Consider the following 27,499-nt stretch of genomic DNA (forward strand, 5'->3'; position numbering starts at 1 on the left):
CGGACTTATGATGGACTCCCCAAAAAAGGTAGTCACACACCCCCCAGATTCCAATGGCCGGGGGGGGGGGGTTGTGTGATTGCATTTCGGGCACTCGGCAACCAACCCACATTTTGGCCGTTTGCGGCATCCTGCAGTCACATTTGTGTTGTTTATGAAATTTATCGGCCAGCTGTCTTACCTCTGGGTAATTTGGGGCGGTTTACAATTGTAAAGATAAAAATTGTGTAAGATAAAAATCATAAATAAACTAATATCCAAGTTTTTACCTCCATTTCTGGTGTAAAAAAAATCCAAAAAACCACCCATTGGAGACCAGGTTGATTCAAGCCTTCCAGATTCGCTTAAAGTTAGCTACACAAAAGTTGCAAAATCGGGTGTAAACATGTGGGGACACCACTTCATTATCGGCGTAACTTACGACCATAATTCCAGGCTCAGTTATGCTTGTCAGTCAAGAACTGCCTATATAGTTTGCCCATCCTATACCAAACCTTAGGAGGCCACAATCTTGCCAATTTCCCATATTTTTTTATAAAGACATTAACACAGTTAAGGAGAGATGCAACCCAGAAATTTATATCAGTGAATTAGTAGGATAATTGACTACTAATAAATAGCTCTATAGGACAGTCACACGTCTTCAGATTCACCGTAGGGTAATTTTTCACACAACCTTGCCCACTTTAATATGTGTGACCTTCAACTCCCAGCAGCTGTTTGCAGCAGGACTGGTGGGGCATTCTGGGAGCTGAGGTCCGCACATCTTAAAGTTGCCAAAGTTAAGAAACATTTTTTTTGCTAATATATTTTATTGATTTTTTTTAAAAAAACATAAATCACTTAATATATTGGTGACCAGTGTGTTGTCTGGGTTACATTCGTAAAAAGAATCACTAACGATTGATTTCTATAATCCATAATCCACATAATAGTTTTAGTTGATTTCCTCTTTTTCCCAAAATATCCTCTTTTGCAAACACTTAATACAATTCTTATTGTTTTGAGAGATAGCAATTAAATATATATATTTTTTCCCAACAGACCTAAAAATAATAATCACATCAATATAGTATTTCTTTTCTATCCAATCATTCTGGTTGCCTTATCATAGATCAGTGGTGGCGAACCTATGGCACGGGTGCCAGAGGTGGCACTCAGAGCCCTCTCTGTGGGCGCACGCATTGTCGCCCCAGTCCTAGGCCTTCAGCTGGGTTTTATAAAACCTTTTTCGCTTTAGGCCTCCGCCACCGTGTGCAAAAAAAAAGGGGTTCAATCAGTCAATTTCAACTTCTCGCGGGGAAAAAAAGATCTTGCAAATTGGAATTGATTGATTGAACTTTTTAGTCCCACCCAGTCTGCCGTTACCACCGCAGCCATGCCCACCCAATGGGCCACGCCCAGCCAATAGGCCACGCCCAGCCAGTGGGCCACGTCCAGCCAATGGGCCATGCCCACCCAATGGGCCACACCCACCCGACGATGCATAAGTGGGTTTTGGGTTGCAGTTTGGACACTCGGTTCGCCATCACTGCCATAGATCCTGTTGCAGTCCTTAAGAAGCATGGCTTGCAGTAACTCGTTGTGACTTACCAATCCTCGTCGTCGGGTATCCTGCTAAGAGGGGGGCTAAGACAATAAATGTGAAAAGCCATGTCACACTCATCACACATCAGCTGTTTTTCGGGATGTTGCTTCCCGCCGCATATGTGGCAGGCGCACATCCGGCAGGTTTTGTTCGGGTTGTCTTTGCAGTGCTTGCACACGGGACCGCTCTGCCCTGAATTTTAAGAAAAGCACACACAATATGAAGCACCTCAGAAAGAACGGGCAAAAGGCAGAGAGTCAAAACGGATGTGGGGTCTGAATCACATCCATGAGACGCGCAAATTATGACATTCACTAATATTAATTATGGCGATGGCACTAGCTCAAAGGGTATTTTAAAAGGGGGGGGGGGAATGAGAAAAATGATTAACATGTATCATGTGTGATGTTTAGTGATTAAGGCACCAGGCTAGCACCAGGGAACCAGTGAGTTCTAGTCCCACTTTAGGCTGAGTGACTTTGGCCAATCACCAGAAGACCTGAGTTCTAGTTTAATGAATGTCTAGTTTAATGAAGAGGACAAGGGGGGACATGATAGCAGCGTTCCAATATCTCAGGGGCTGCCCCAAAGAAGAGGGAGTCAAGCTATTCTCCAAAGCCCCTGAAGGCAGGACAAGAAGCAACGGATGGAAACTCATCAAGGAGAGAAGCAACCTAGAACTAAGGAGAAACTTCCTGACAGTTAGAACAATTAACCAGTGGAACAACCTGCCTCCAGAAGCGGTGAATGCTCCAGGACTGTAAGTTTTTAAGAAGAGACTGGACAGCCATTTGCCTGAAATGGTATAAGGTGTCCTGCTTGAGCAGGGGGTTGGAGTAGTTGACCTCCAAGGTCCCTTCCTATTTTTATTATTATGGATCATCGCACAGTCAGCCAGATGTTCAGACTGGATTTTGCATTTTTGTCCACCTATCGAGTCCTTACCAAGGCCCTGGGAGAGGCAGATGTGGATGTTTGATGGTATGACAGATCTCGTCGCAGGATGGAAGCAGTTCCTAGTAAGGCCGCCTTTTGCAATTGATTAATGGCGAATTTGTCAGTGCCAATGGTGTTCAAGTGGTGCTTCAGTTGTTGTATTATTATTATTATTGCCTTAGCCATGAAAACCAGCTGGGTGACTTCGGCCCATTCCCTCTCTCTCAGTCCAGCCTACCTCACAGGGTTGTTATGGTGGGGAAAATAGGAGGTCAGAGTGTTAGGTATGTTTCCTGCCTTAAATTATTTATGACAAGGGTAATAAAGATGGGATATAAATACATTAAAAAATTATTTTTTGAGGCAGCCTCTATCCACTGAGGTCCCAAGATCATTTTGTCCTGACCCGCCCTGCCACAAATATATTTGCGGCAAAAAACTACTACTCACTGCAAAGCAGGACAAGTCAACAGGAAGGCAACTCACTTTTTAGGGGACTTTCTGCAGTCAAAGGAACAGCACAGCCCGGTTCTTCGATCTTATAAATCTCGTCCACCAGAGCAATTCGACAATCGGTCAAGATATCTCCACCGTCGCTGCAAAACAGTGATTAGAAACAGCTGTGCAAGAGAGGCAGTAACAATGACGGTTTCTCTGGGCTTAATTCCTTCCTGCCAATCCCGCAAATGTTTACATTAATGCTGCTAATTTGGATATACATGGCAATCCTTCCCTTTCAACGTCTAAGTGAGAACATTTCTGGATTTTTTCTGTTTCCTCTTTGTTAATGTATATACTGTATTTATGTATGTATATGTATCTATGTGTATGTATGTATGTATGTATAACCCATTTCACTGTTGAGTGATTCTGAGCGGCTTGTTAGTTGCAAAGTCGTGTCTGACCCATCATGACTCCATGGACAACGTTCCTCCAGGCCTTCCTGTCCTCTACCATCTTCTGGAGTCCATTTAAGCACACATCTACTGCTTCAGCGAATCCATCCAGCCACCTCATTCTCTGTTGTCCCCTATTGCCCTCCATCTTTCCCAGCATCAGGTTCTTCTCCAGTGAGTCCTTCCTTCTCATTAGGTGGCCAAAGTATTTGAGTTTCAACTTCAGGATCTGGCCTTCTAAAGAGCAGTCAGGATTGATCTCTAGGATTGACTGGTTTGATGGCCTTGCAGTCCAGGGGACTTGCAGGAGTCTTCTCCAGCACCATAGTTCAAAGGCCTCCATTCTTTGGCGCTCAGCCTTTCTTATGGTCCAACTTTCACAGCCATACATTGCAGCTGGGAAAACCATGGCCTGGATTATACGCACTTTTGTTGGCAAGGTGATGTCTCTGCTTTTTAGTATGCTGTCTAGATTTGCCATAGCTTTCCTCCCCAGGAGCAAGCGTCTTTTAATTTCTTGGCTACAGTCCCCAACTGCAGTGATCTTGGAGCCCAGAAAGATAAAATCTGTCACTACCTCCATTTCTTCCCCATCTATTTGCCAGGAATTGAGAGGGCCGGATGCCATGATTTTGGTTTTCTTAATGTTGAGCTGAGCGGCTTACAATATCATAAAAACAGCAACATAAAATATTAAAAAATCAAAACACTGAAAGAGGACAAAAAAACCTGGGTAAAATAGGAACCAATACACGAACAAGGTGGATGCGGGATCTTCTCAGTATATTAAATCATGGGTCCCCAACTCCTGGGCCATGGCCTGTTCAGAACCGGGCGGTGCAAGCAGCTGGCCGGTGCACACATGCGCACATCTTGACTTACACGAGCAATGGGCCAGTTCCTTTCTCTCCTGCCCCTCCCACCCCGGGCCAAGGCGTAAAGCTTGGGGACAGCTACACTAAGCCACAGATCTTATCTTGAGGTGCACAATAATCCCGATGGCGGGAGTGTAATGGATGTATTTGTATCATAAATTATCTTTGCGTTTTTCTCCTTACTTTAAAAGCAACTAACAAAGGAAGAAAAGGGAAGAAAAAAGATCCAGGTTACATTCTCCTGGACTGCAAAAAGTTGAATAACAGTTTGCTTCCCCCCCCCCAGCAGGCACCTTCCACGCAGGCTCACTTACCCAAGAACGATCTTGGCGTATAACTCTTTGTAGGTCCTCGTTTCCCGCTTCTGGAGGATCTCGGCGTCGTACCAGAAGCCCCTCTCTTTGGGATCGTCGGGGTTATAATTCAACATGACGACGTCTCCAATTTCTATGTCTTCCCATTTTAAAACCGTCCTGGCGCGAGCGCGGACATTTTTGGAGCTCAACTGGATGACGCCGTTCTCTGGGTAACTTTATTGGGGAGAAGAAAATAAAATAAAATAACATAACATAAGCCAGTAGTGGCGAACCTATGGCACGCATGCCAGAGGTGGCACTTCGAGCCCTCTCTGTGGGCATGTGCGCTATGCTCTGGAAATGGCAACCATCCCTCTTCAACCAGCTTCCCGCTAACTCACCTGAGGTCCCACATGGCTGGATGCACCCCAGCACGGCTGGTTTCCCTCCCCCCCCGTCCCATCCCTTCTGGCCTCGCCTCCCCTCACCCCGCAGGATGAGCCTCCTGCCCACTGTCCCACCCACCAGAGACCTCCTTGATCTCCCTCCACCCTGGCAAGCCCCCACAGGAGTCCCTGCCCACGAGCAACATCGAGATGACCATGCCCACCTTGGCCACACCCACCCATTCTGCCATAACCACCACAGCCACGCCCACCCAATGGGCCACGCCCACCTGGCACCCGGCGATAAATAAGTGGGTTTTGGTTGCACTCGGTCTCTAAAAGGTTCGCCATCACTGACATAAGCCCTTCCATCTTTACCTGACAATGTCAGGTAGCCCTCAACCAACGACCGCAATTGAGCCCAAACGTGCGACTGTTAAGTGAGACATTTGATAAGAGAATTTTGCTCCATTTTACGACTTTCCCTTGTGCAGTGAATCACTGCAGCTGATGAGTTGGTAACCCGGTTTGTTAAGCAAACCTGGCTTGCCCACGAACTTTGTCAGAAGGTCTCAGAAGGGGATCACTTAATCTCAAAACATTTCAACCGTCATAAATATGAGCCAGTTCCCAAGCGTCTGAATTTTGATCACGTGATGATAGGGATTCTGCGACAGTTGTGAGTGTGAGAAACAGTCATGTCACTTTTTTCAGGGGTGTTGTAACTTTGAACAGTCACTAAATGAACGGTTGTAAGCCGAGGACTACCTATATTATGGTTCGTTGCAATCGATCCAGTTCAGACTGGATTTGGCATTTTCATCCACCTATCAAGTCCTTCCCAATACCTGGGATAGGCAGAGGTGGATGGTTGTTGAAGATATTGTTGCGGGACATAACAATATTCAAAGTCAAGCCACCTTTTGAAATTAGAATAGAATAAGAGATGGAAGGGACCTTGGAGGTCTTCTAGTCCAACCCTCTGCTCAGGCAGGAAACCCTATACCAGTGGTGGCGAACCTATGGCACGGGTGCCAGAGGCGGCACTCAGAGCCCTCTCTGTGGGCACGCATGCCGTCGCCCCAGTCCTAGGCCTTCAGCTGGGTTTTATAAAACCTTTTTGCTTTAGGCCTCCGCCGCCGTGTGCAAAAAAAAAAAAAAAATGGTTCAATCAGTCAATTTCAATTTCTTGCGGGAAAAAAAAAAGATCTTGCAAAGTTGAAATTGATTGATTGAACTTTTTAGTCCCACCCAGTCTGCCGTTACCACTGCAGCCACGCCCACCCAATGGGCCACACTCGGCCAATGGGCCACACCCACCCAGCACTCGACAATGCATAAGTTGGTTAAGGTTCGCCATCACTGCCCATTTCAGACAAATGATTGTCCAGTCTCTTCTTAAAAACTTCCAGTGTTGGAGCATTCACAACTTCTGGAGGCAAGTTGTTCCCACTGTTAGTTCTAGGTTGCTTCTCTCCTTGGATAGTTTCCACCCGTTGCTTCTTGTCCTGCCTTCAGGAGCCTTGGAGAATAGCTTGACTACCTCTTCTTTGGGGCAGCCCAAGATACTGGAAGACAGCTATCCTGTCCCCCCTCTTCCTTTTCTTCATTAAACTAGACACACTCAATTCCAGCAACCGTTCCTTATATGTTTGAGCCTCCAGTCCCCTAATCATCTTTGTTGCTCTTCTCTGAACTCTTTCTAGAGTCTCAATGTCTTTTTTACATTGTGATGACCAAAACTGGATGCAGTATTCCAAGTGTGGCCTTACCAAGGCATTGAAGAGTGGTATTAACACTTGATGTGATCTTGATTCTATCCCTGTTAATGCAACCTAGGACTGTGTTGGCTTTTTTGGCAGCTGCCGCACAGGGCTGGCTCATATTTAAGTGACTGTCCACTAGGACTCCAAGATCCCTCTCACAGTTGATCAATTGACAAATAAATTTTTTTTTTTTAATGCCAATGGTTCGCAGACAGGATTGTGGGAGCCTGGATGAATCCAGACCCAAATAATTTCTGCAACATCCACACCATTTTCAAAAGTACAGCTGCTTTCTGAACAAACAGCTGCTTTCTGAACAAACGCTTCCCCAGGCGCTAAGGGGGAAAAAAAATCAATCAAAATACTCACTCTTCATATTTCACGTGATACGTAATGTCCTCGTCGGGATCGGCTTCTTCCAGATTGGATTCTTCGTCACTTTCGCTCGCCTTGCTCGCCGAGTTCCCTTTCCGAGTCACATTCACAACTTGCGCTTCAAACCAGGCTCCCATGCTTGTGTCCCGAGCGTCTACCAACTCATTAATCTAAACCAGAAGCCCCAAAGCAAAATGCTGATTTTTAATTAGCTAACAGGAAAGTCACGACTTCAAAGTACAGCTTTTATGTGAATCCAGCTTTTATATATATAGTCTACCTGTTTTCAGGGTCTGAAAAAGCCCCCCCCCACACACACACAATTTTAGCCTCTTATTTATCTTCTAGGTACCAGCAGTCATGAAAACATCTTATTACTGCACAGGGCTGACGGCTAAGTATTTGATGGCTGTTCTAAAGTGCTAGGTTTCAGACTTTATACCAGTGGTTCTCAACCTGTGGGTCGGGACCCCATTTGGGGTCGAACGACCATTTCACGGGGGTCGCCAAACAAGGCTGTCTGCCATTTTTTTCCCTTTTCTTTGGCCACGCCCCTGGCACCCGGTGATGTATAAGTGGTTGGGGGTCACTGCTTTATACCCAAAGATCTCTGCTGCCTATTTGAATCCATTTTAAATATCTCGTCTTAAGTAAGCTATGCTTCACTTTTAAGTAAGCTATGCCGTTCTTGGACTTGACGTATCCAAACCTGGATCGGTTTGTTCAGATTGATAATTTAGTTAAAGTGGACAAGATTCCTCACGTAGCCTTCCAGTTCCCCATCCCAATTAGTGCAAAAATGGGAGGGTTCCCCCCCCCAAAAGATTGCGGTAAGAATTTAGCATATCTCTCTTTGTTCAGGATGCTGCTTACTTTATGCTGAACCTATGACCATGATGGAGCCTGCCCATTAAGGTCCCATGTCGTCGTGGTCATTAAGCAAGGCGCACAGGATCGCCTTGTTTAACGATGCTCATCTTTGCTCGCCCTGATGTAGCCATTAAATGGACCGTGGGGTCTCAGGGAAGGTCTGCGAGGGAGGGGGCTGTTAGCGTAGGCTAGGGGTAGGCAACCTTGCCTCTTTTATGACTCGTGGACTTCAACTCCCAGAATTCCTGAGCCAGCATGGCTCAGCTAGGAAAACTCTCCATTTCTCCTCAGCATGGCTGGCTCAGGAATTCTGGGAGTTGAAGTCCACGAGTCATAAAAGGGCCAAGTTTGAAGACCCCTGCTCTTAATCTTCGTCCTAGGATAGGTGTAGGCAACCTTGCCTCTTTTATGACTCGTGGACTCCAACTCCCAGAATTCCTCAGCCAGCATGGCTCAGCTTGGAAACCTCTTTCCCCTCAGCATGGCTGGCTCAGGAATTCTGGGAGTTGAAGTCCAGGCGTCATAAAAGAGCCGAGGTTGCCTATCCCTGGCATAGGACCATACTGCAGCAACTCCACAGATCACATGTGGCCCATCGTGGGCTTCCTCCACCTGAGGGTGCCTTGAGTTATTTAACAGAATAACAGAATTGGAAGGGACCTTGGAGGTCTTCTAGACCAGTCCTCTGCTCAAGCAGGAGACCCTATAAATTTCCAACCCCGTGGTTCCATTTAGGCCTTTCCCACCCCATTGGGTATCCTCAGCACTCCAGCCTGCTTTCCATCGCCCCGTCACCAACTGGTGCCCTACCTTTTGGGTATTATACATCACCTTCTGGAACTAGCTGTTGCATTATGCAACGGTCCTACAGTGGAGGCCACGTGGCTCTGTCCTAGAAGCAGGCACCAATTTTGGAGAGGCTACAATCAATTGCAACGGCTCCCAAGATGGCACCTGCTTCCAGAATAGGCAGGCCAGGGAGAAGGGCCATCTCCCCTTCGCCAACGTGACCTCCAAAGCTTCAGAGATCAGATTAATGAAGAAGAGCAGGCCGCTTCGCTCCTCAGCACCCCTCACGGGGGACCATCAGCATGTACAGATAGTCCTTGACTTGTGACAACGGAGCCAAAAGTTTTCCACTGCTCAGCAAGACGGTTGTTAAGTGAATTTTGACCAGTTTTACAGTCTTTCCAGCCAGAGCTGTTAAGCAAATCGCAGAAGCCGTTAAGTGGATTATGCTGTTGTTAAGCAAATCCAGCTTTCCCCACTGACTTTGTTGGAAGCCAGCTGGAGAAGGTCATAAAAGGTGATCATATGACCCTCTGGGACACGGCAACCGTCATAAAGAGGAGGCAAAATGTGAATTTTGATCATGTTAACCCTTGGGTTGCCAAATGGGTCATTAGCGTGGAAAAAGCACAGTCATGTTTTTCAGTGCCGTTGTCAATTCAAACGGTCGCTGCGAAATCAAGGACTACCTGTATTAGAGGGTCCAGTCTGCTAGGATTTCAGACACACGAACGAGAGACTGCCAAACCACTGGCTGGCTGTGGCTTGTTCAGTTGCCAGGGAGGCATTCGTTGTCAGAATCCCTCGAGTGACTAAGGTTAATCCTGGCTTAACGTACGATACAGACATGCTAATTCTCTGTGCAGTTTCCCCGAACTTAAGCACGCGGGCTCGCCTGCTTCAAAAGGTTCTTTGCATCTCAGCCTTCCGTGGAAAGCAGCCGCACCTTATAAAATCCAAAGCCGGGATCCACCAAGTCGGTCCCGACGGCGCTACTGCACTGGGCCTCCATCTCCACGGCCCCTTCCCCGTTATTGGAGCTTTTGTCCGATTCGCTCTGGCCTGAGCAGCATCCAGAGTCCGTGTCCGAAAGTTCAGAGTCTTTCTCCTTGTTCCCCAGGGGCAGGAGAGTGGGGCTTTGCCTCACTAACAGCTGGACGATGTCGTTCAGATTCACGCTGTAGTCAAAGAGGGAGTGGCCATCTTCCATCTGTAGGTTGAGAGAAGATCGGTCAAAGCAAAAAAAAAAAAGGGGGGGGGTGTTAACAAAAACGTTAAGATATGGGGTTCCTAGATGCTTTGCAGGCAGAAAGTTTCAAACTGAAGGACCAACCACTCCACATTAGAGATACCCACTGGAAACTTTGGAGGGTTGTCAATGATAGCAAAATAGCGACCTGGATTTCCAAAATATTCCAATATTAATCAAAGAGACGCTGGTGCTCTCCCTCACTGGAGGTTTTCAAGAATAGACTGGACAAACATTTGACCATTTGCACTACTCGGGTTATCTGTAAAGACACAGATAAGCCTCCAGGAAGCTTTAACAACTTGCTAAAACAGTGGTTCTCAACCTGTCGGTCGGGACCCCATTTGGGGTCAAACGACCATTTCACGGGGGTCGCCAAACAACGCAGTCCGCCATTTTTCCCCCCTTTTCCTTTGCTGTGCTACTCCCTTTTATTCTATTGGCTTTTGAAAGCCAACAGAACTCTTGAATAGAGTCTAATTCTATTGGCTTTCAAAAGCCAATAGGAATTGTCCAGGCTGTCTCTGCCCTGCTGAGCCCGCCAAAAGTCCCATTCTGCAAACGGTGCTGCACCAGTTGAGTAGTCCTCAACTTACGACCGGTTGAGTATTCCTCGACTTACGACCGGTTGGGGGGTCGCGGCATTAAAAAGATTGAGAACCACTGTGCTAAAAGGATGCAAATGAACAGCTGTCTGCAGGAGTATAAATCTTTCCATTTCCCACCATCCAGTCAGAGCTGAATGGATGAGAAGTGAAAAGTCTTCAAAGGAAAAGCATGAAAGTCCAGTTGCCTTGTGAAAAAGCATCCTTGGGATAACTATGACCTGTATGACTGAAAACCTCCATAGACATTTGACCAGATGATATAAATCAGGAGTAGATAACCTTGGCTCTTTTATGACTGGTGGACTTCAACTCCCAGAATCCCTGAGCCGGCATGGCTCAGCTTGGAAACCTCTCCCTGTCCCCTCAGCATGGCTGGCGCAGGAATTCTGGGAGTTGAAGTCCACGAGTCACAAAAGAGCCAAGGTTGCCTACCCCTGGTATAAGGTCTCCTGCCTTGAGCAGGGGGTTAGACTTGAAGACCTCCACAGTCCCTGCCAGCTCTATGATGCTATTATTCGTATTCCTTCTTTCCTTTCCAGTTCCCTGAAATCTTCCTATCCTCTGTCCTCCCCGCCTCCTGATAGCTGACAATATGTTGGGTTTTCCCCTAAACTATTTTGGCCCAGATCAAAAGAGGAACAACTACATTGTTTGTGGGCCAAAGTGTTTCTCAACATTTATTTGTGCAGCAAGACAAACAAAACCTATTATTATAATCCATCTATATACCACTGAACCTCTGCCTGTGTGTAACCTTTAACTGTGCAAAATGGTGCATATAGGGCAACAATTTTTGAAGCGAGATACCTCAAATGGGCTAACGTATAGAACGTATCCAGAATCTGGGACCCATGACTCCCATAGGATTGAAATTTGATAAAATATTTAATGATATAAGCCAATCATAAAACGTTGTATGACTTTATACAAAATGTGACAAAATCTCTCCTATGGTCCTGATGCTTTACTAAACAGTTCATCATGGACTATTTTCAAGGCAGATCCATCCCAGAATATCTTGATTTTTTTTAAAAGAACTTTTCCAGTGAAGTACAGTAGAAGCTCAGCCATTGTGAAAAGCATGAAGGAAACTAGTAAGGAAATATCTCTGAAACAATGACCCAACAGATCAGATTGTCTACTAATATAACAATAACATCAACCGCTGGTAAGACTTAAAATAGTTGGGAAAAGCCACTCCAGAAACAAAAAACGGTGAAAATCCTGGGAAAAACCCAGTTACATGGACAACCTCATTATCTTTTTGTGTCATTGCCGTCCCCTTCGAATCAAACAGCCACACATCTGGCTCAGCGTGTTGGTCTTATCCATAAATTAAAGGAATGACTAGGATTTCTATTCTGAGGGATATTCTAAGATACGAAGAAAATTTTTATTGGACAACAGAAACACTTACATTTTTAAAGAAGCTGATGGCCAAAGTGGTAGCTTACATTAAAAAGTCCACCTTACATGAATTATGTCTAGTATTAAGATAGATAAGATAACCTTTATTGTCGGGGTTTTTTTTTCTGTGAACACACTGGCACCCATGAAAAAATGAAATTCTGATGCCCTATCTCAAAAGAAAATTAAGCCTAAATGTTGAAAATCCAGCCAAACTAACAGTACTATCCAGGGCAGATTAGTATCTCAGTATATCACCATCTGTATTGCATGAATCACAATTCAACGATAGCTGGTTTAAGTGTTTTTAAGATAAAAAAGCTAGGACAATGCCTAAAAAGATCTAGCATCCAACTCAAAAGTTGAAATTAGTATCTTGAACTAGCTTGAAAAATGTTAATGCTCAAGCTATCTCCATTTTAAGGGCCCTCTTCAATCTTCAAGTATGCTAATGGCACATAGATGGTAAAAACTGATATCCTCATCCTGTTAATAAGAAACAATAATCATTAAACAAACAAGAGCCACTCAGAGGCATCAAAACCGGCCCTGTGAGTTCTGGCTAAGGACAACAGCAGCCACCAATACAAAGCTGACAAGTTGCATAGAATCAAAAGGCAACATGGCTCAACACAAAGTGTAAACTGTCTCACAAGAACGAAAGTTCTTCTTTGCACTTTGTGCAGACAAAAACCCTCAATGCAATAGACACACACACACACAGAAAAAATCGCTACCTTCCTTACTAGATTCAGTTAACAGAAAACTGTGTTAACACAGTTAATACAAAAATTCCATTATAGTTAAATTTGGGGGAAATATCTTTTTTTTTTTAAATTAAAAATAAGAACACAACTTTTTCTGGGTTCAGAAGCTAAGAAAGGCCAGGAAAACTACCAGAGAATTCAGGATTGTTGGCTAAAGTGGGAAGCTGGAAAAAAAATCCCCCCCCCATGGCACCCCCCACATCATCTTAAAGAAACTGAATGAATATGGGGACATCGCTATCTTTTTGTTTACCATCCAAACATTGTGGGAACATTAACACTAGAGGGCAGTGCAAGTATTTCCTTTTTTAAAATAAAAAAAAACAAATTAATAACAAGCGCCCTTTAGAAGCTTTTAACCAGTTCAAAAAAAGCCACTTATCTTAGAGACAGACACACATCAAATTCATTCATTCAAAAAAAATTCAGTCAAAGAGCTAGATTAACCAAACCATTACTTGAGAAAAGCAGTCTTATGGCATTATTATTACCCCTGTGTAAGAAGTAGCAGTTTCAATCCATTGGTACGTTTACTTATAGGTAATTGGGGGGGGGGGGTTTACAATGGCAGGACCAGGATTGTCATTGCTAAGCCAGGCAGTTGTAAAGCACAATGTTACAAATCCACATTGCTTAGTGACGGACAATCCTGGTTGCTGGCATAACCCTAAGTCTTGTTGATTTTTAAGCGGGAAGCGGTGGAAGAAGCCACAGGAGGACCAGACACACAGGAGTAGGTGGGAGGGCTTGGGAGGCCTGACACAGGAAGGTTAGAGGGAGTGGTACAACAGGACTCAAGAGGAGGAGGAGGAGGAGAGAATACTCATATTAGAGCAACTTGCAAACTTCTCTGTGGGCTTCCCCATTAGCCCGCAGGGAAGGCTGCAAAAGGTGATCACAATTGTGATCGTGTGACTGCAGGGGGGGCTGCAACAGCTGGAACTTCAAAGTACAACCTAGATCTAAGTATCACTTCGGTACAGTGTCTGAGGGATGCAACATGCATCGGTAGCATGGAGAGAACATCACTGTTCACAGCAACTAGTTTTGATATTGATCCAGCTGGATCAACCTTAAGATCACCACTATATACACAGACGTGCTTTTCCTCCTAACTTTAAAAGTGCACATGCCTTTTTAAGGGCACTCTTGAAGTCTGAACAAGCCTTGATTTAGCAGCATAACAGAAGAACAGAAGAAGTTGGAAGGGACCGTGGAGGTCTTCTAGTCCAACCCCCTGCTCAGGCAGGAAACTTATATCACTTCAGACAAATGGTTGTCCAATCTCTCCAGTGTTGGGGCACCCACAACTTCTGGAGGCCAGCCGTTCCACTGATTAATTGTTCTCACTGTCAGGAAACTTCTCCTTAGTTCTAAGTTGGATCCCTCTCGGATTAGTTTCCATCCGTTGCTTCTTCTCCTGCCTTCAGGTGCTTTGGATTTACACAACAGAAATCCAGAAGGGGGTGTTTGAAGGCTGCTACAACAGAGCAAAAACTACGCAAAGGAATCTACAACACGCAGCAGGGAGTTAAGCGCCAACGCGCCCATTTCCACAAATGCTCATCGCCCCAAGACGATTGGAAGGCTTACTAGAGAAAAGAATGAAAGCCACGTGCCTGTTTGCCTCGATAGAAAAGCCTTTGTCTATCAGGTGCCACCCTGAAAACTTCATGGATTCTCTGCCGGAGCTCTTCCACTTTCGTCAGCTTGGAAAGAGAGTCCACCCGATGCGTCTCTTTTCCATCCATGGTGCGCACTTGGATCCACATCGTGGCGGTGTCTCTGTGGAGGAATCACAAGCACATGAAGAAACACAAGGAAGGGGAAAGAGGGGGGGGGGGAATCGTGCCTCGCCATCAAGCCTCATTTTGCCCCAACAAGTGCCCACCCCTTGCAACTCCCCCCTCATTCAACCTAGAAGCGCCTCCACGTTTGCGCACGGATTGTTCCCATTTTGCATCCATTGTGCTAATCCAGCACCCCCAGTGTACGGGACCCCCACCCTCTGTAACTACCTCCCCACCTACCCCCCCCTCCCACTTTCCCTCCTGATTTTGAAAGGATGCCACTCATTTCACGGGGCTGAAATAAATCTGATGCGTTTATTGCCAATGCTTTTTTTTTTTTTGCTTGTTTCTTTTGGGGGGTAGGAGAAATAATTCATCCCACAATGACCAGCCAGCTTGGATAAACCAGATGATATAAGACATAGCCCTGGAGGAAGGTGGGCCTGCTTTGTATCTAAATTTCGGCTAGATAAAAAAGTAAATGAGCAAACTACTGTAATGCAAGGGGAAAAACCCGTCTCCAAAAAAAAAAAAAAAAAAGGAATTATTCCTAGTACTGGCACTGCTGCTGTTATTCCCAAATAGCCCATTTCTTAGGAAAAGTTACCCAATGACGAATATAAAGGTTACACAACCATTATCCCCAGTTTCGTAACACCCTCCCCAATTAAAAACAAGGTTCCCATGGCAACCATTGCCCTATTTCCTCCCCCCCAAAGCCCCCCAAGTGCTCCCTCCACCCCCTTCAGGATCCCCCTCCCCAAAGTTGCCCCCCCACAAGCGCCCCTTCCTCTATTCCTAGAAGCCCCTAAATTGACCAGCCCCATGTCTATAGGTAGTTGGGGCGCCCCCCCCCCCACTTCACGAACCCACACAAAGAGGTCCGACGAAGTCCAGGCAGCCCCGGCGTCCTCAACCCTCCTTCTCCGGCTCGGCCCTCCCGTCCCTCGCCCCAGAGTAGCCCGTTTGGGGGAGGTTCCCCCTTTCGCACCTCGGCGGCCGTTGCCCCCTCGGAGCCGCTCGACGACCCCACAGCGCGACCGCTCAACCGAACCGCCTGTTTCCCCCCCCCACACCCTTGCGCTTCTTCCCCCTGGGTGCCGCCCCCTTCCCCGCTCCTCGCGCCCCCGATTGGCCCTAGGGCGCCCATGGGTCGCTTTCCTTCACGAACAGCCTCCGGCTCCCGCCCTCCGCCCCGCCTCTCGGAGCCCAGCAAGTTCGGCTGTGCGCTCCCTCGCCCAGCACTTGCCTGGTTCCTCCTCGCGGAGTTCAAGGCGCGCGCCACAAATTGAAAAAAAAACCGCCCGGGCGCGAGGATTGGAAAAGGGAACTCTCGCGAGATGATGTCAAAAAAACAAACAAAAAAAAAAAAAACAAACCGAGGCTGAGGGAGAAAGCGCTTGAGGGAAAGAAAAAAAAAAAAAAAAGCCAAGCCGATGAATTTAAAGGGACAGGCTGCATTTTGCGCTCCTTTCCGTCCCTCGCAAACATTTTGCGCGATTTCGAAAACGCGAGTGGCGATTTTTCAGCGGGCTTTGCAGCAGAAGGCGGAAAGGCAATTTGGCCAGCCAGAATTAAAGCCCTGTCAGTTGTAATGCCCTAAACGTTCTCCATTTATTTGTTCCAACTGCTATGGGCTAGGCTTACTTAAAAGTAATTGGATTAATTTAATGAATGGGCCGTGATTTCCTATGCAATTTATTTCCTCTCCCCCCCCCCCCCAAAAAAGCATCTGTGGACTCAAATTTGCTTGCAACCAAGTTGCATTGCCGTCTGAAAGGGCAAACGCGTGCAAAACAATCATCATATGCACTTAACTCGAGAGTATAAGTTCTTGCAACACACTGAAGCTTATTTCCAAAATTTATGCAGAGGTACCCGATCCTGTTTGCTGGTTGTGGCAACAATCTGATGGCATCTTTAACGCCTGGCAATTTATTGCATCAGGAATCTGCCCCTTTGTTAGGAGTTACAATATCCATAATGCACAGCAGAGCATTGAGACGAGACTGCCAGAAGCCATGGGGACTGGAGTGAATTCCAAACGTGCATGATTCTAATTATTTATCCAGTATATGAGATTGCAGGATCGTAAACAATTCAAGCTGGCAAATGGAAAAGATTTAAAGTTCCACCAGAAAAGGATAAGAGAGAGAAAAGAGTTAAATGATCCACCTCTGAAAACCACAAAACAAACAAACAAAAAAGATCTAAAAGTTCTCACAGGTTCCGAAATCATCCTGGTCGCATGCCTGTTTGGAAAAACCAGATTTTAAAATCTTTCCTAAAGGATTGCAAAAAAACAGCCGCAAAGCTAAACAGGGAAGTCTGGAGTTATAGACCAAGAAATGCAATTGAAAAAAATGGGAGTAGGGGCAAACGAAATGTGTTTGCTTACATTAAGGGGAGAGTTGTAATTCATTTTTTTGTAAATTTATTTTATATTTCATCTTTCTGCCCATTTCCCTCAGAGCATGGAATTGCGAGCATAGCCTGAAATGAATAAAGCAAAAAACAAACAAACAAACAAACAAAAAAACATGTGGCTAATCCTAAACAAAGTTGTCTACAAAGTTGTCTGGAAAAAAATCTCTTTACTGTATCTTACAGTTTACGGCCTCAATGAATATTTTCCTTTCTCACCCAGCCTTTCTCCAATAACCCTGTTCCACCAATTCGTCACCGGTTAGGAATGTCTCCCACCCGTCCAGTGCCGTTCTCCTACTGCCTTGATCCTGTTTGGGGATCCCTTTTGTGATCTACCACGTGGCACGCGGGAAAAGACAAGTGAGATTCTTAGATTTATTTCCTGTCCTTTGGGCCTCCAAGCCGCTGGATTGCTTTTGTTCCCCAACTGCAAGACACAACATCCAGGCCTTCTCTTGATATTTTGAAGACACAACAAACAACGATGGCGCTGGATTCTGTGGCATAGCTCCCCGTGCCACAGGAAGGTCACCGCAAAATAATAACAGAGGATGCAATTCAAAGCTATCGAATTTAAGCACCCATAAAAATGCTAAAGTGGTTATTTCTCAGCCTTCCGGAACTTTAAGACGTGTGGACTTCAATTCCCAGAATTCCCGAAGCAGCAGAGGTCCAAAAATGCTCTCCTATTAGTTCTGAGAACCACATTAAAGATAGTTCTCATCTTACGACCACAACTGAGCCTCAAATTTCTGTTCCTAAGCGAGACATTTGTTAAGCGAGTTTTGCCCCATTTTACGACCTTTCTTGCCAGTTCTTAATTGAATCACTGAGGTTAAATTGATAACACGGTTGTTAAGGGCAACTGTCATAAATACAGAGCGTCCTCGACTTAACAACGGTTTGTTTAGTGACCGTTCAAAGTTACAGTGGCACAGTAAAAAGTGACTTATGATCATTTTTCACACTTACCGACTGTTGCAGCAGCCCCTGCGGTCACGTGATCAAAATTCAGAAAATTCGTATTTATGACGGTTGCCGTGTCCCACGGTTACCTGATTCCCCCCTTTTGCGACCACCTGACGAGCGAAATCAGTGGGGGAAGCCAGATTCACCTAGCAGTTTGAGTAATTGAATGACTGCAGTGTTTCTTCACTGAACAACTGCGTCAAGAAAAGTCGTAAAATGGGACCAACTCCGTTAAGCAATGTCTCACTTAGCAACAGCAATCTTGGGCTCAGTTGTGGTCGTAAATTGAGGACGACCTGTGCATCCCAGTTGCCGAGAGTCCGAATTTTAATCACATGACCAGGGGAATGCTGCAACAGTCACTTTTTTGTCAGTGCTGTTGTCATTTCAAGGGGCCCCTAAATGAATGTTTGTAAGTTGAGGACTGTCTGTACCTGGTGGTCTCCTTTCCAAGTGCTAAACATGGATAGAAAGTTAGCATTTGCCCTCAGATAATTCACCCTGGTAACCACATCCATGTTATTCTCTGCCAGCATTGAACTGATCTAGCATTACCTTTTAAACCATTTACACGATGGAAAAAAAATTAGGGGCCGTTCTTGAGGTCTCCAGCAAGTGTTTTAGATCCTCTGACATCCATAATTGATTTAAGTTACCTTATTACAGGTAACATTTTTTTCATTTGCATTTCTTGGTCTATAACTCCAGACTTCCCTGTTTAGCTTTGCGGCTGTTTTTTTGCAATCCTTTAGGAAAGATTTTAAAATCTGGTTTTTCCAAACAGGCATGCGACCAGGATGATTTCGGAACTTTAAATCTTTTCCATTTGCCAGCTTGAATTGTTTACAATCCTGCAATATAATATACTGGATAAATAATTAGAATAATGCACGTTTGGAATTCACTCCAGTCCCCATGGCTTCTGGCAGTCTCGTCTCAGTGCTCTGCTGTGCATTATGGATATTGTAACTCCTAACAAAGGGGCAGATTCCTGATGCAATAAATTGCCAGGCATTAAAGATGCCATCAGATTGTTGCCACAACCAGCAAACAGGATCGGGTACCTCTGCATAAATTTTGGAAATAAGCTTCAGTGTGTTGCAAGAACTTATACTCTCGAGTTAAGTGCATATGATGATTACAGGTAACAATGTTCGTTTAGTGGCCATTTGAAGTTACAACAGCACTTAAAAATAGTGACCTGAACCGTTTTTCATACTTAACGACCATTGCAGCATCCCCACGGTTAAGCGAACAAAATCCAGATGCTTGGCTATTTATGACGGTCGCAGGTCACGCGATCCCGTTTTGTGACCTTCTGATAGGCAAAGTCAGTGGGGAAGCCAGATTCACTTAACAACCGCGTTACTAATTTATCAACTGCAGTGATTCATTGAACAACTGTGGCAAGTCAGTGGGGAAGCCACTTAACAAATGTGGCAAAAAGTACATGCGCCATTTTAAAGGCACTCCTGAAGTGGGAACCAGCCATTGCCTTCATTTAACAGCGTAACAGAAGAACAGAGTGGGATGGGACCTTGGAGGTCATCTAGTCCAACCCCCCTACTCAGGCAGGAAACCCTATACCGTTTCAGACAAATGGCTGTCTAACCTCTTCTTAAAAACTCTCCACTGTGTTGGGGCACTCACAACTTCCGAAGGCAAGCTGTTCCACCGATTAATTGTTCCGTCGGGAAATGGGGCAAGATGGGACAAAGATGAGGCGTAAGATGGGGCAAAACTCACTTAACCGCTTAGCCACAGAAATTTAGGGCTCGCTTGTGGTTGTAAGTCGAGGACTGCCTGCATTTCATGAAAGTACGGTAGTGCAAATTTTCGGAGGGGCTGGAGGTGCACAAGGGCCAACAGTCCCTCTGTCCTTCTTCTGGGATATGTTTTCAAATTTTCATATTTTTGCCCCTCCCAAGCGTGAACCAGGCCCTATCCTGCTTAGCTTCCCAGATAAGAGAAGGTCAACCAGATTCTCTGCCCAAACAGGAAATGGGTTTTGAAACTTATCATTAAGCGTTAGAAGACCAAGGATAAACAACTCTAATCAGGCTCAGGAACCCACTGATTTCCTCACCCCAAAGACCTCATAAATTTCAACAATGTGCCTCTGTTCTCACTAAGCTTGCTAGTCAATGGAATGAAGGAACCGTCTAAAATTGTACCTTATCTGTGCACGGATACAGGTGGTTGTTATTTTACCATTCTGTATTACATCACTGCCTTCATTCCAACATCTTGCAAGACACCAAGCTGAAGGAACAGCCCACACTTAAGAAAGGCACAAGATCCGGAAGGAGCTTTAAATAGAGTGGAACCCTGGGCCCTATCCAACAAAATAAAATTCAGTGGTGAGAACAGCAAGCTTTTATACTTACGCAAGAAAAACAAAAACAAATGCACAGGTATAGAATGTAGGTGGTACCTGGCTCAGTTGTAGCAACTGCGAGAGGGATCTCGGAATCCTAGTGGACAATCACTTAAATATGAGCCAGCCGTGTGCGGCAGCTGCCCCAAAAGCCAACACAGTGCTAGGCTGCATTAATCCTTGGTTGTATAAACAGAGAGATACAATCAAGATCACGTCAAGTGTTAATACCACTTTACAAGGCCTTGGTAAGGCCACACTTGGAATACTGCACCCAGTTTTGGTCACTGCAATGTAAAAAAGAGGTTGAGACTCTAGAAAGAGTGCAGAGAAGAGCAACAAAGATGATCAGGGGTCTGGAGGCTAAAACATACAAGGAACGGTTGCTGGAATTGGGTTTAATGAAGAGAAGGGCCCGGATGACATGATAGCATCCTTCCAATATCTCAGGGGCTGCCCCAAAGAAGAGGGAGTCAAGCTATTCTCCAAAGCCCCTGAAGGCAGGACAAGAAGCAACGGATAGAAACTAATCAAGGAGAGAAGCAACCTAGAACTAAGAAAAACTTTCCTGACAGTGAGGACAATTAACCAGTGGAATGGTTTGCTTCCAGAAGCTGTGGGTGCTCCATCACTGGAGGTTTTTAAGAAGAGTCTGGACAGCCATTTGTCCAGAATAGTATAGGGTTTCCTACCTGGGCAGAGGGTTAGACTAGATGACCTCCAAGGTCCCTTCCATATCAATGCCTGGAAGTTCTTTGAAGTGTTTCATTAGCCAAAACCATAACATTATGACTGTTACTTTGAAGGTCACTTTTATAAAGACAGAATGAATTTAGAACTTCTGCCCAAATTCTGGGAGTTGAGGTCCACATTTAAGATTGCCATGTTTGAGGAAAAACTGACCTGAAGGCTGATATTATTTTTTTTTATCAGATTTCGATCTTTAACAGAGCCTCTAAACCAGTGGTTCTCAACCTTTTTAATGCCGCGACCCCCAACCGGTCATAAGTCGAGGACTACTCAACTGGTGCAGCACCGTTTGCAGAATGGGACTTTTGGCGGGCTCAGCAGGGCAGAGACAGCTGGACAATTCCTATTGGCTCTTGAAAGCCAATAGAATTAGACTCTATTCAAGAGAGTCTATTCTATTGGCTTTCAAAAGCCAATAGAATAAAAGGGAGTAGCACAGCTAAGGAAAAGGGGAAAAAAATGGCGGACTGCGTTGTTTGGTGACCCCCGTGAAATGGTCGTTCAACCCCAAATGGGGTCCCGACTCACAAGTTGAGAACCACTGCTCTAAACATTCTGAAGTTGTTTTTCTATTCTTTACTTTTAAGTTTTCCTTTGGGGAAAACCACATGCCCGTCCAATGGATGTGTAGTTTTAAGGAGGGCGGGATGGCTATTTCTAGGTGACTGTAGTTTAAATCATAACTCAGTGCAGCCATTGGCAACAAAACTGAATTCCAGACCTCACTCAGTGCCGTAGAATAGATAATCAGAATTTTTTCCCCACTCTTGTGAGAGAAGAAAAAATCAAAAATCGTGGAATTGTCCTGCCTTGTTGAGATCACGGCTGTAGCTTTTTGGATTCAGTAAGTGTCAAACTCACACAAACACAAAAACACACCCGTGCACACTCTAACTTTCCTTTCCCCTGGTTGAAAAGTGAAACTTTTCCAGCTCTTAATTTGACGATTTCACATAATGGAGGTTTTTTATTACGTACAAAATTTATTCTCAGACAGAAAGATCCCAGTGTTTGCTTTTTCTACAAGTTACAGGTAGTCCTTGACTTATGACCACTTGCTTAGCAGACCACTTGCTGGGGGGCTACTTACACATCACCTCTGCAGTTGCGTGACCACACTTTGGTGCTTGGAAACATGGGTGCGGTGGTTTTGGCAGTTTGCAATATCCCACAGACACACAACTGAATTTTAAAATGGCTTTGCCGAAAACTGGACTTAATTCGTTTTCAGCATAACTACACCCATAACAAACCATGGGTTCATTTAACGACCGCAGTTTACTTAACAACCTTGGCAGCCACTTTAAGACCACAGCATTCGCTTAACGACCAACACAAAAAGACTGTAAAATCACATGACCCTTTTTATGACCGTCACTACTTACAACTGCAGCTTCCATTAGTCGCATTACGACCACAACTGAGTCCCAAATTTCTGTTGCTAAGTGGGACAAGTGTTAAGTGAGTTTTGCCCCATTTTACGACCGTTCTTGCCTCAGTTGTTAAGTGAATCGCTGCAGCAGGTTAAGTTAGGAACACGGTTGTTAAGTGACTCTAGCTTCCCCTATTGACTTTTGCTTGTCAGAAGGGCGCAAAAGGGGATCACATGAACGCAGGACACTGTGACCGTCATAAATGTGAGTCAGTTCCTAACAGCCAGGGTTTTGATCACGTGATCATGGGGAAGCTGGAAAGGTTGTTTACTTATGAAAAATGGTCAAAAGTCACTTTTTTCAGTGCCATTTTAAACTCTGAACGGCTACTAAACAAACAAAGGGAAGAATTCACTTCCAAATAAAATTAAACTTTTCCGCTCATGCTCACACTTTGAAATAAACTTTTCAAAGCTTCCTTTTTTCCCCCCCCCCAACTTGGTCTGAATATTCTGATGAGTAATATTCTGGATTTTTTTTAATATAGAAGGCAGGCTTTGTACTATCCAGATAACAAATTCCCGCGTGTTTTAACTGCCTTTTCGCTGGCATGCCGTGCAATATTTTATTTCCTGGCTTACAACGGTCTCTCCTCAAGATGCACGACCACTTGTGAGCCCTTTGCAAAATAAATAACAATGGGGAGGAAAAAAACACCATGGCCCTATACAGGTAGTCCTCGACTTACAACCATTCATTTAGCCACCATTTGAAGTTACAAAGTGACTTATGACGAGTCTTTATATTTAGGATTATCAATGTGCCCCTGATCACATGATCAAAATTCAGGCCCTTGGCAATGTGTATTTGTGAAGGTTGCGATGTCCTGGCCTCTCACGATCACCACTTACGACCTTCTGACAAGCAAAGTCAACGGGAGAAGTCAGATTCCCTTAACAACTAGGTGATTCCTTTAACCATGATAAAAACAGGTCGTAAAATAATAAATAATATCTTGCTTGCTTAGAAATGGAAAATGTGGTCGTATGTCAAGCTGAGTCATTCTCCACTATTCCAGAAGGGAGGATCGTTGTCAGCCGTAAAGGAGAAGGTTCAAAATCTGGGGGAACTTGGTAATTATATTTATTTATTAAATGTATATGCTGTCCATCTTACTCCCAGGTGATTCTGCCTCTATGGGCTATATAACTGTATGGGTTGTCAGCTTGTGGAACAGGCTGCCACATGATGGATTGAGTGTTGGTTCCCTAGAGCAGGGGAAGGCAACCTTGGCTCTTTTATGACTCGTGGACTTCAACTCCCAGAATTCCTGAGCCAGTCACGCTGAGGGGAAAGGGAGGTTTCCAAGCTGAGCCATGGTGGCTGAGGAATTCTGGGAGCTGAAGTCCACTAGTCAGAAAGCGGCCTAGGCCAGAGGTAGGCAACCTTGGCCCTTTTATGATCCGTGGACTTCAACTCCCAGAATTCCTGAGACAGCATGGCTCAGCTTGGAAACCTCTCCCTTTCCCCTCAGCGTGGCTGGCTCAGGAATTCTGGGAGTTCAAGTCCACCAGTCATAAAAGAGCCAAGGTTGCCTACCTGTGGCCTAGGCCTAGGCCGCTTTCTGACTCGTGGACTTTAACTCCAGAATTCCTAGCCAGCATAGCTCAGCTTGGAAACCTCTCCCTTTCCCCTCAGCATGGCTGGCTCAGGAATTCTGGGAGTTGAAGTCCACGAGTCATAAAAGTTGCCGTAGTTCCCTGTCCTGAGGGATGAGGTTAGGACAGGGGTAGGCAACCTTGGCTCTTTTATGACTCGTGGACTTCAATTCCCAGAATTCCTGAGCCAGCATGGCTCAGCTTGTAAACCTCTCCCTTTCCCCTCAGCGTGGCTGGCTCAGGAATTCTGGGAGTTGAAGTCGAGTCATAAAAGAGCCAAAATTGCCTATCCCTTCTCTAGAGGATGGAACAGTCAATCTATCAGAAATTTACCCGGGGGGGGGGGGGGGAAGAGGTCACACTGGATGATCTCTAAGATCCCCTCCCAGTCTTTCAAACCAATACAGTCAACTTACAACTGTTCATTTAGTGACCGTTCAAAGTTACAACGGCACTGGGGGGAAAAAAGCGGCTTGACCAGTTTTCCACACTGCAATCATGGCACACTCCACTTCCTGCGGTCGCGTGATCAAAAATTGGGATGCTTGGCAACTGGTATGCGTGAGGGTTGCTCTGTCTCAGAGTTAGGGGGATCCCCGTTTTGCGACCTTCTGACAAGCAAAACTCAAGCCAGATCCACTTAACAAACATGTGACTAATTGAAGAACAGCAGTGATTCACTTAACAGCTGTGACAAGAAAGCTCCTTAAAAAACGGGGCAAAACTCACTTAGCGACCATCATGCTCAGCAGTGGAAAATTCTGGACTCAATTGAGGTCCTAAGTCGAGGACTATCTGTATATGGGCTGTCGGCTTGTGGAACAGGCTGCCACATGACGTCACTAAGCGCCGCTTCCTTCAAGGCTGCACCAGTCATCTGTCAGATGGTCCAAGTGGATTGCACTCAGAGCAGGGGCGAGGGGGGGTCAGACTGGATGACCTCTTAAGACCCCCCCTCCAAATCTTTCAAAGCAAAATTAACCCTACCTGACGGAACTCCATCCTTCCTTGCCAAAGACTACTGGATGGCGGCACCTTCAATCTCCCATCTTCCCAGGATGGCTCTAAGCCAGCTGCACCCACGTTGATCCTCTTTGAGACGGCCATAATTGTCAGATGAAAATGACGCAGCGGGACAGGACGGCAACGCCTCCAGCGGCCGTTTCCTTTTCTACCACAAAAATCCAGGGCAGACCGTGGGCCGGCCCCACGTGGCCTGCCAAGTTTCATTTGTTCTTCTCAAGCTGGTTTTGGTAAAACTTCAGTTTTACACTCCCTGGAGAAATTTCCAAGAGAGCTCCTGGGATCGTATTTGGAATAGGGCTAGGCCATCATTACCTTGGCTGTTGTTTATACTTTGTTCTGCAAATCTTTTTTTTTTTTTTAAGGTTGTAATGTCTCTCTTTTTTTTAAAGACTGTTTTAGTTGTTTGGCTGTTTTAGAATGGTAAGCCACCCAGAATCACTGGGTTGAAGCGGACGACTATAAAAATCCAATGGAAAAAATAAAATAAAATATAAAAGAAATAAATAAAAGAAAAAAAAAACAAAATAATGAAATGAAACAAAATAAATAAAAAACAGTGAATTGAAAATAAATACAATATAATAAATGATCATAAAACATAATCAAATAAAAAATAAAGTAAAAATAAATAAAATAAACGATCATAAAATGTAATAAAAAGAAAATAAATAAAATACCGTACAATAAAATAAAAATAGAACAAAATACAGTAAAATAAAATGTAAAAAATATAATACCGTACAATAAAATAAAAATAGAATAAAATACAGTAAAATAAAAGATAAAATATAATACCGTAGAATAAAATAAAAACAATAAAATAAGGTAAAATAAAAGATAAAATGTAATACTGTACAATGAAATAAAAATAAAATAAATAAAATAATAGGATAAAATAAAAATAGAACAAAACACAGTAAAAGATAAAATATACTGTATAATAAAATAAAAATAGAATAAAATGAAATACAGTAAAATAAAAGAATATAAAATAAAATATAGAAAGAAGTGCTTGATTGACCAGCTCTAATACCGGGAGGGGCAAAAACTTGCAGTTTGTGGAGTTGCAACTGTTTTAGCAATGCAAAGATACCAATTGTTTGAAGCACTCCAAACAATTTACATTTTAAAGACTTTGCTTACCTGGCAGTCGGGTCCACTGATTGCAACGGGATTTACTTATGAGTAGAGATGCTTTTGATTGCACAGTGAGACACGGAAAGGCTGGATCTACACCTACCTATCCGGACCTGAACTCTCGTTTGTTTAGGTGTAGTAATTTTGCACACCCAGCCCCCCATGTAGCTTTTAGCTAAAGAACACGCAGGTCCAGATGCACCCCAGACCCTGCGGTTTTAAAAGCCCCTCTGCACGATCAAGGGGGGGGAACCCAGGGGCCCTTCGCCACCCCCAGGAGCCGAGATCGCTCATTCCCACGTGCAAACACTTGACCCGGGAGTCAGCTAAACCGCATCCCGCAAAGCATTACGTGCTGGTGGCAGCTTTGGAGGACATGTAAAAGAATACTCACTGGGCCAAACGGATCCTTCTTTCTCCTCTTTCGCCCCAGATCCTCTTGCCAGATCCAAAGGTTGGCGCCTTTTTTTTTTTTTTTACAAAAAAGCAAAACTTAAACGAACAAAAAATTGCAATCGGTCCGTTCCAATCTTATCAATGCAAACTTCAAAGGGCCGAAGAGAATTTATTGGCACGAGAAAAGAGCCCGCGATCTCTAAATGCAATGATGTTTGCAAAGAAGCGGGGAAAGCTGCAGCCGCGCCAAAAAAAAAATAATCTGCTTTTTCTCTCTCTCTCTTTTTTTTTTTTAACAACTCCCGGCTTTGGAGTTTGGCGGGGAAATTCGCCCTGCGCCGTTCGGAGCCTCCTGATTGGTCGGCGGTGGCGGGAATCTGAGAAAAGAGGCGTGGCTTGAGGAGGAACGCCTTCCCCGTCCTGGTCTCCCTCCCGCTTCCCTACGGGTGTCTTGACTGCGCAGGCGCGAAGGTCTGCTTGATTTTATTTGAGACTGGAATAGAATAAAAGAGTTGTAGGGATCTTGGAGGTCATCTAGTCCAACCCCCTGCTCAGGCAGGAAGCCCTATACCATTTCAGTCAAATGACTCTCCAATCTCCTTAAAAACTTCCAGTGTTGGAGCATTCACAACTTCTGGAGGCAGGTTAATTGTTCTACAGTAACTGTAAGGAAATTTCTTCTAAGTTCTAGGTCGCTTCTCTCCTTGATTAGTTTTATTTATAAATAGTTTTATTTATTTTTGGAGTTGTAGCTTAGGGATTCAGTCAAAACCTTTGGACAGTCCTGC

The 27,499-nt window shown here is 44.8% G+C and overlaps 1 protein-coding gene across 4 annotated transcripts in view; it reads right to left on the reverse strand.

Annotated features, from left to right (window-relative positions):
* The window catches only part of UHRF1 (ubiquitin like with PHD and ring finger domains 1), a 45,140-nt gene extending 18,162 nt beyond the window's left edge, over positions 1-26,978 (reverse strand). The window contains exons 1-7 of one of the 4 annotated variants that reach the window (XM_039367136.1): positions 26,710-26,978; positions 14,428-14,593; positions 9,724-9,987; positions 7,113-7,288; positions 4,610-4,825; positions 3,011-3,120; positions 1,594-1,780 (exon numbers count right to left, since the gene is read on the reverse strand). In XM_039367136.1, the coding sequence (XP_039223070.1) occupies positions 1,594-1,780; positions 3,011-3,120; positions 4,610-4,825; positions 7,113-7,288; positions 9,724-9,987; positions 14,428-14,580 (1,106 nt within the window). In that variant the 5' untranslated portion in view covers positions 14,581-14,593; positions 26,710-26,978. Of the gene's footprint in view, positions 1-1,593; positions 1,781-3,010; positions 3,121-4,609; positions 4,826-7,112; positions 7,289-9,723; positions 9,988-14,427; positions 14,594-15,467; positions 15,486-15,589; positions 15,679-25,139; positions 25,274-26,709 lie in introns of those variants that run through there. The other 3 variants (XM_039367153.1, XM_039367145.1, XM_039367162.1) reach the window with 3 other exon arrangements.
* Positions 26,979-27,499: the final 521 nt, after the last annotated feature.

The sequence above is a fragment of the Crotalus tigris genome, unplaced genomic scaffold (assembly GCF_016545835.1).
Source record: "Crotalus tigris isolate CLP2741 ecotype Arizona unplaced genomic scaffold, ASM1654583v1 scf7180000017599.838750, whole genome shotgun sequence".
NCBI classification, from domain to species: domain Eukaryota; kingdom Metazoa; phylum Chordata; class Lepidosauria; order Squamata; family Viperidae; genus Crotalus; species Crotalus tigris.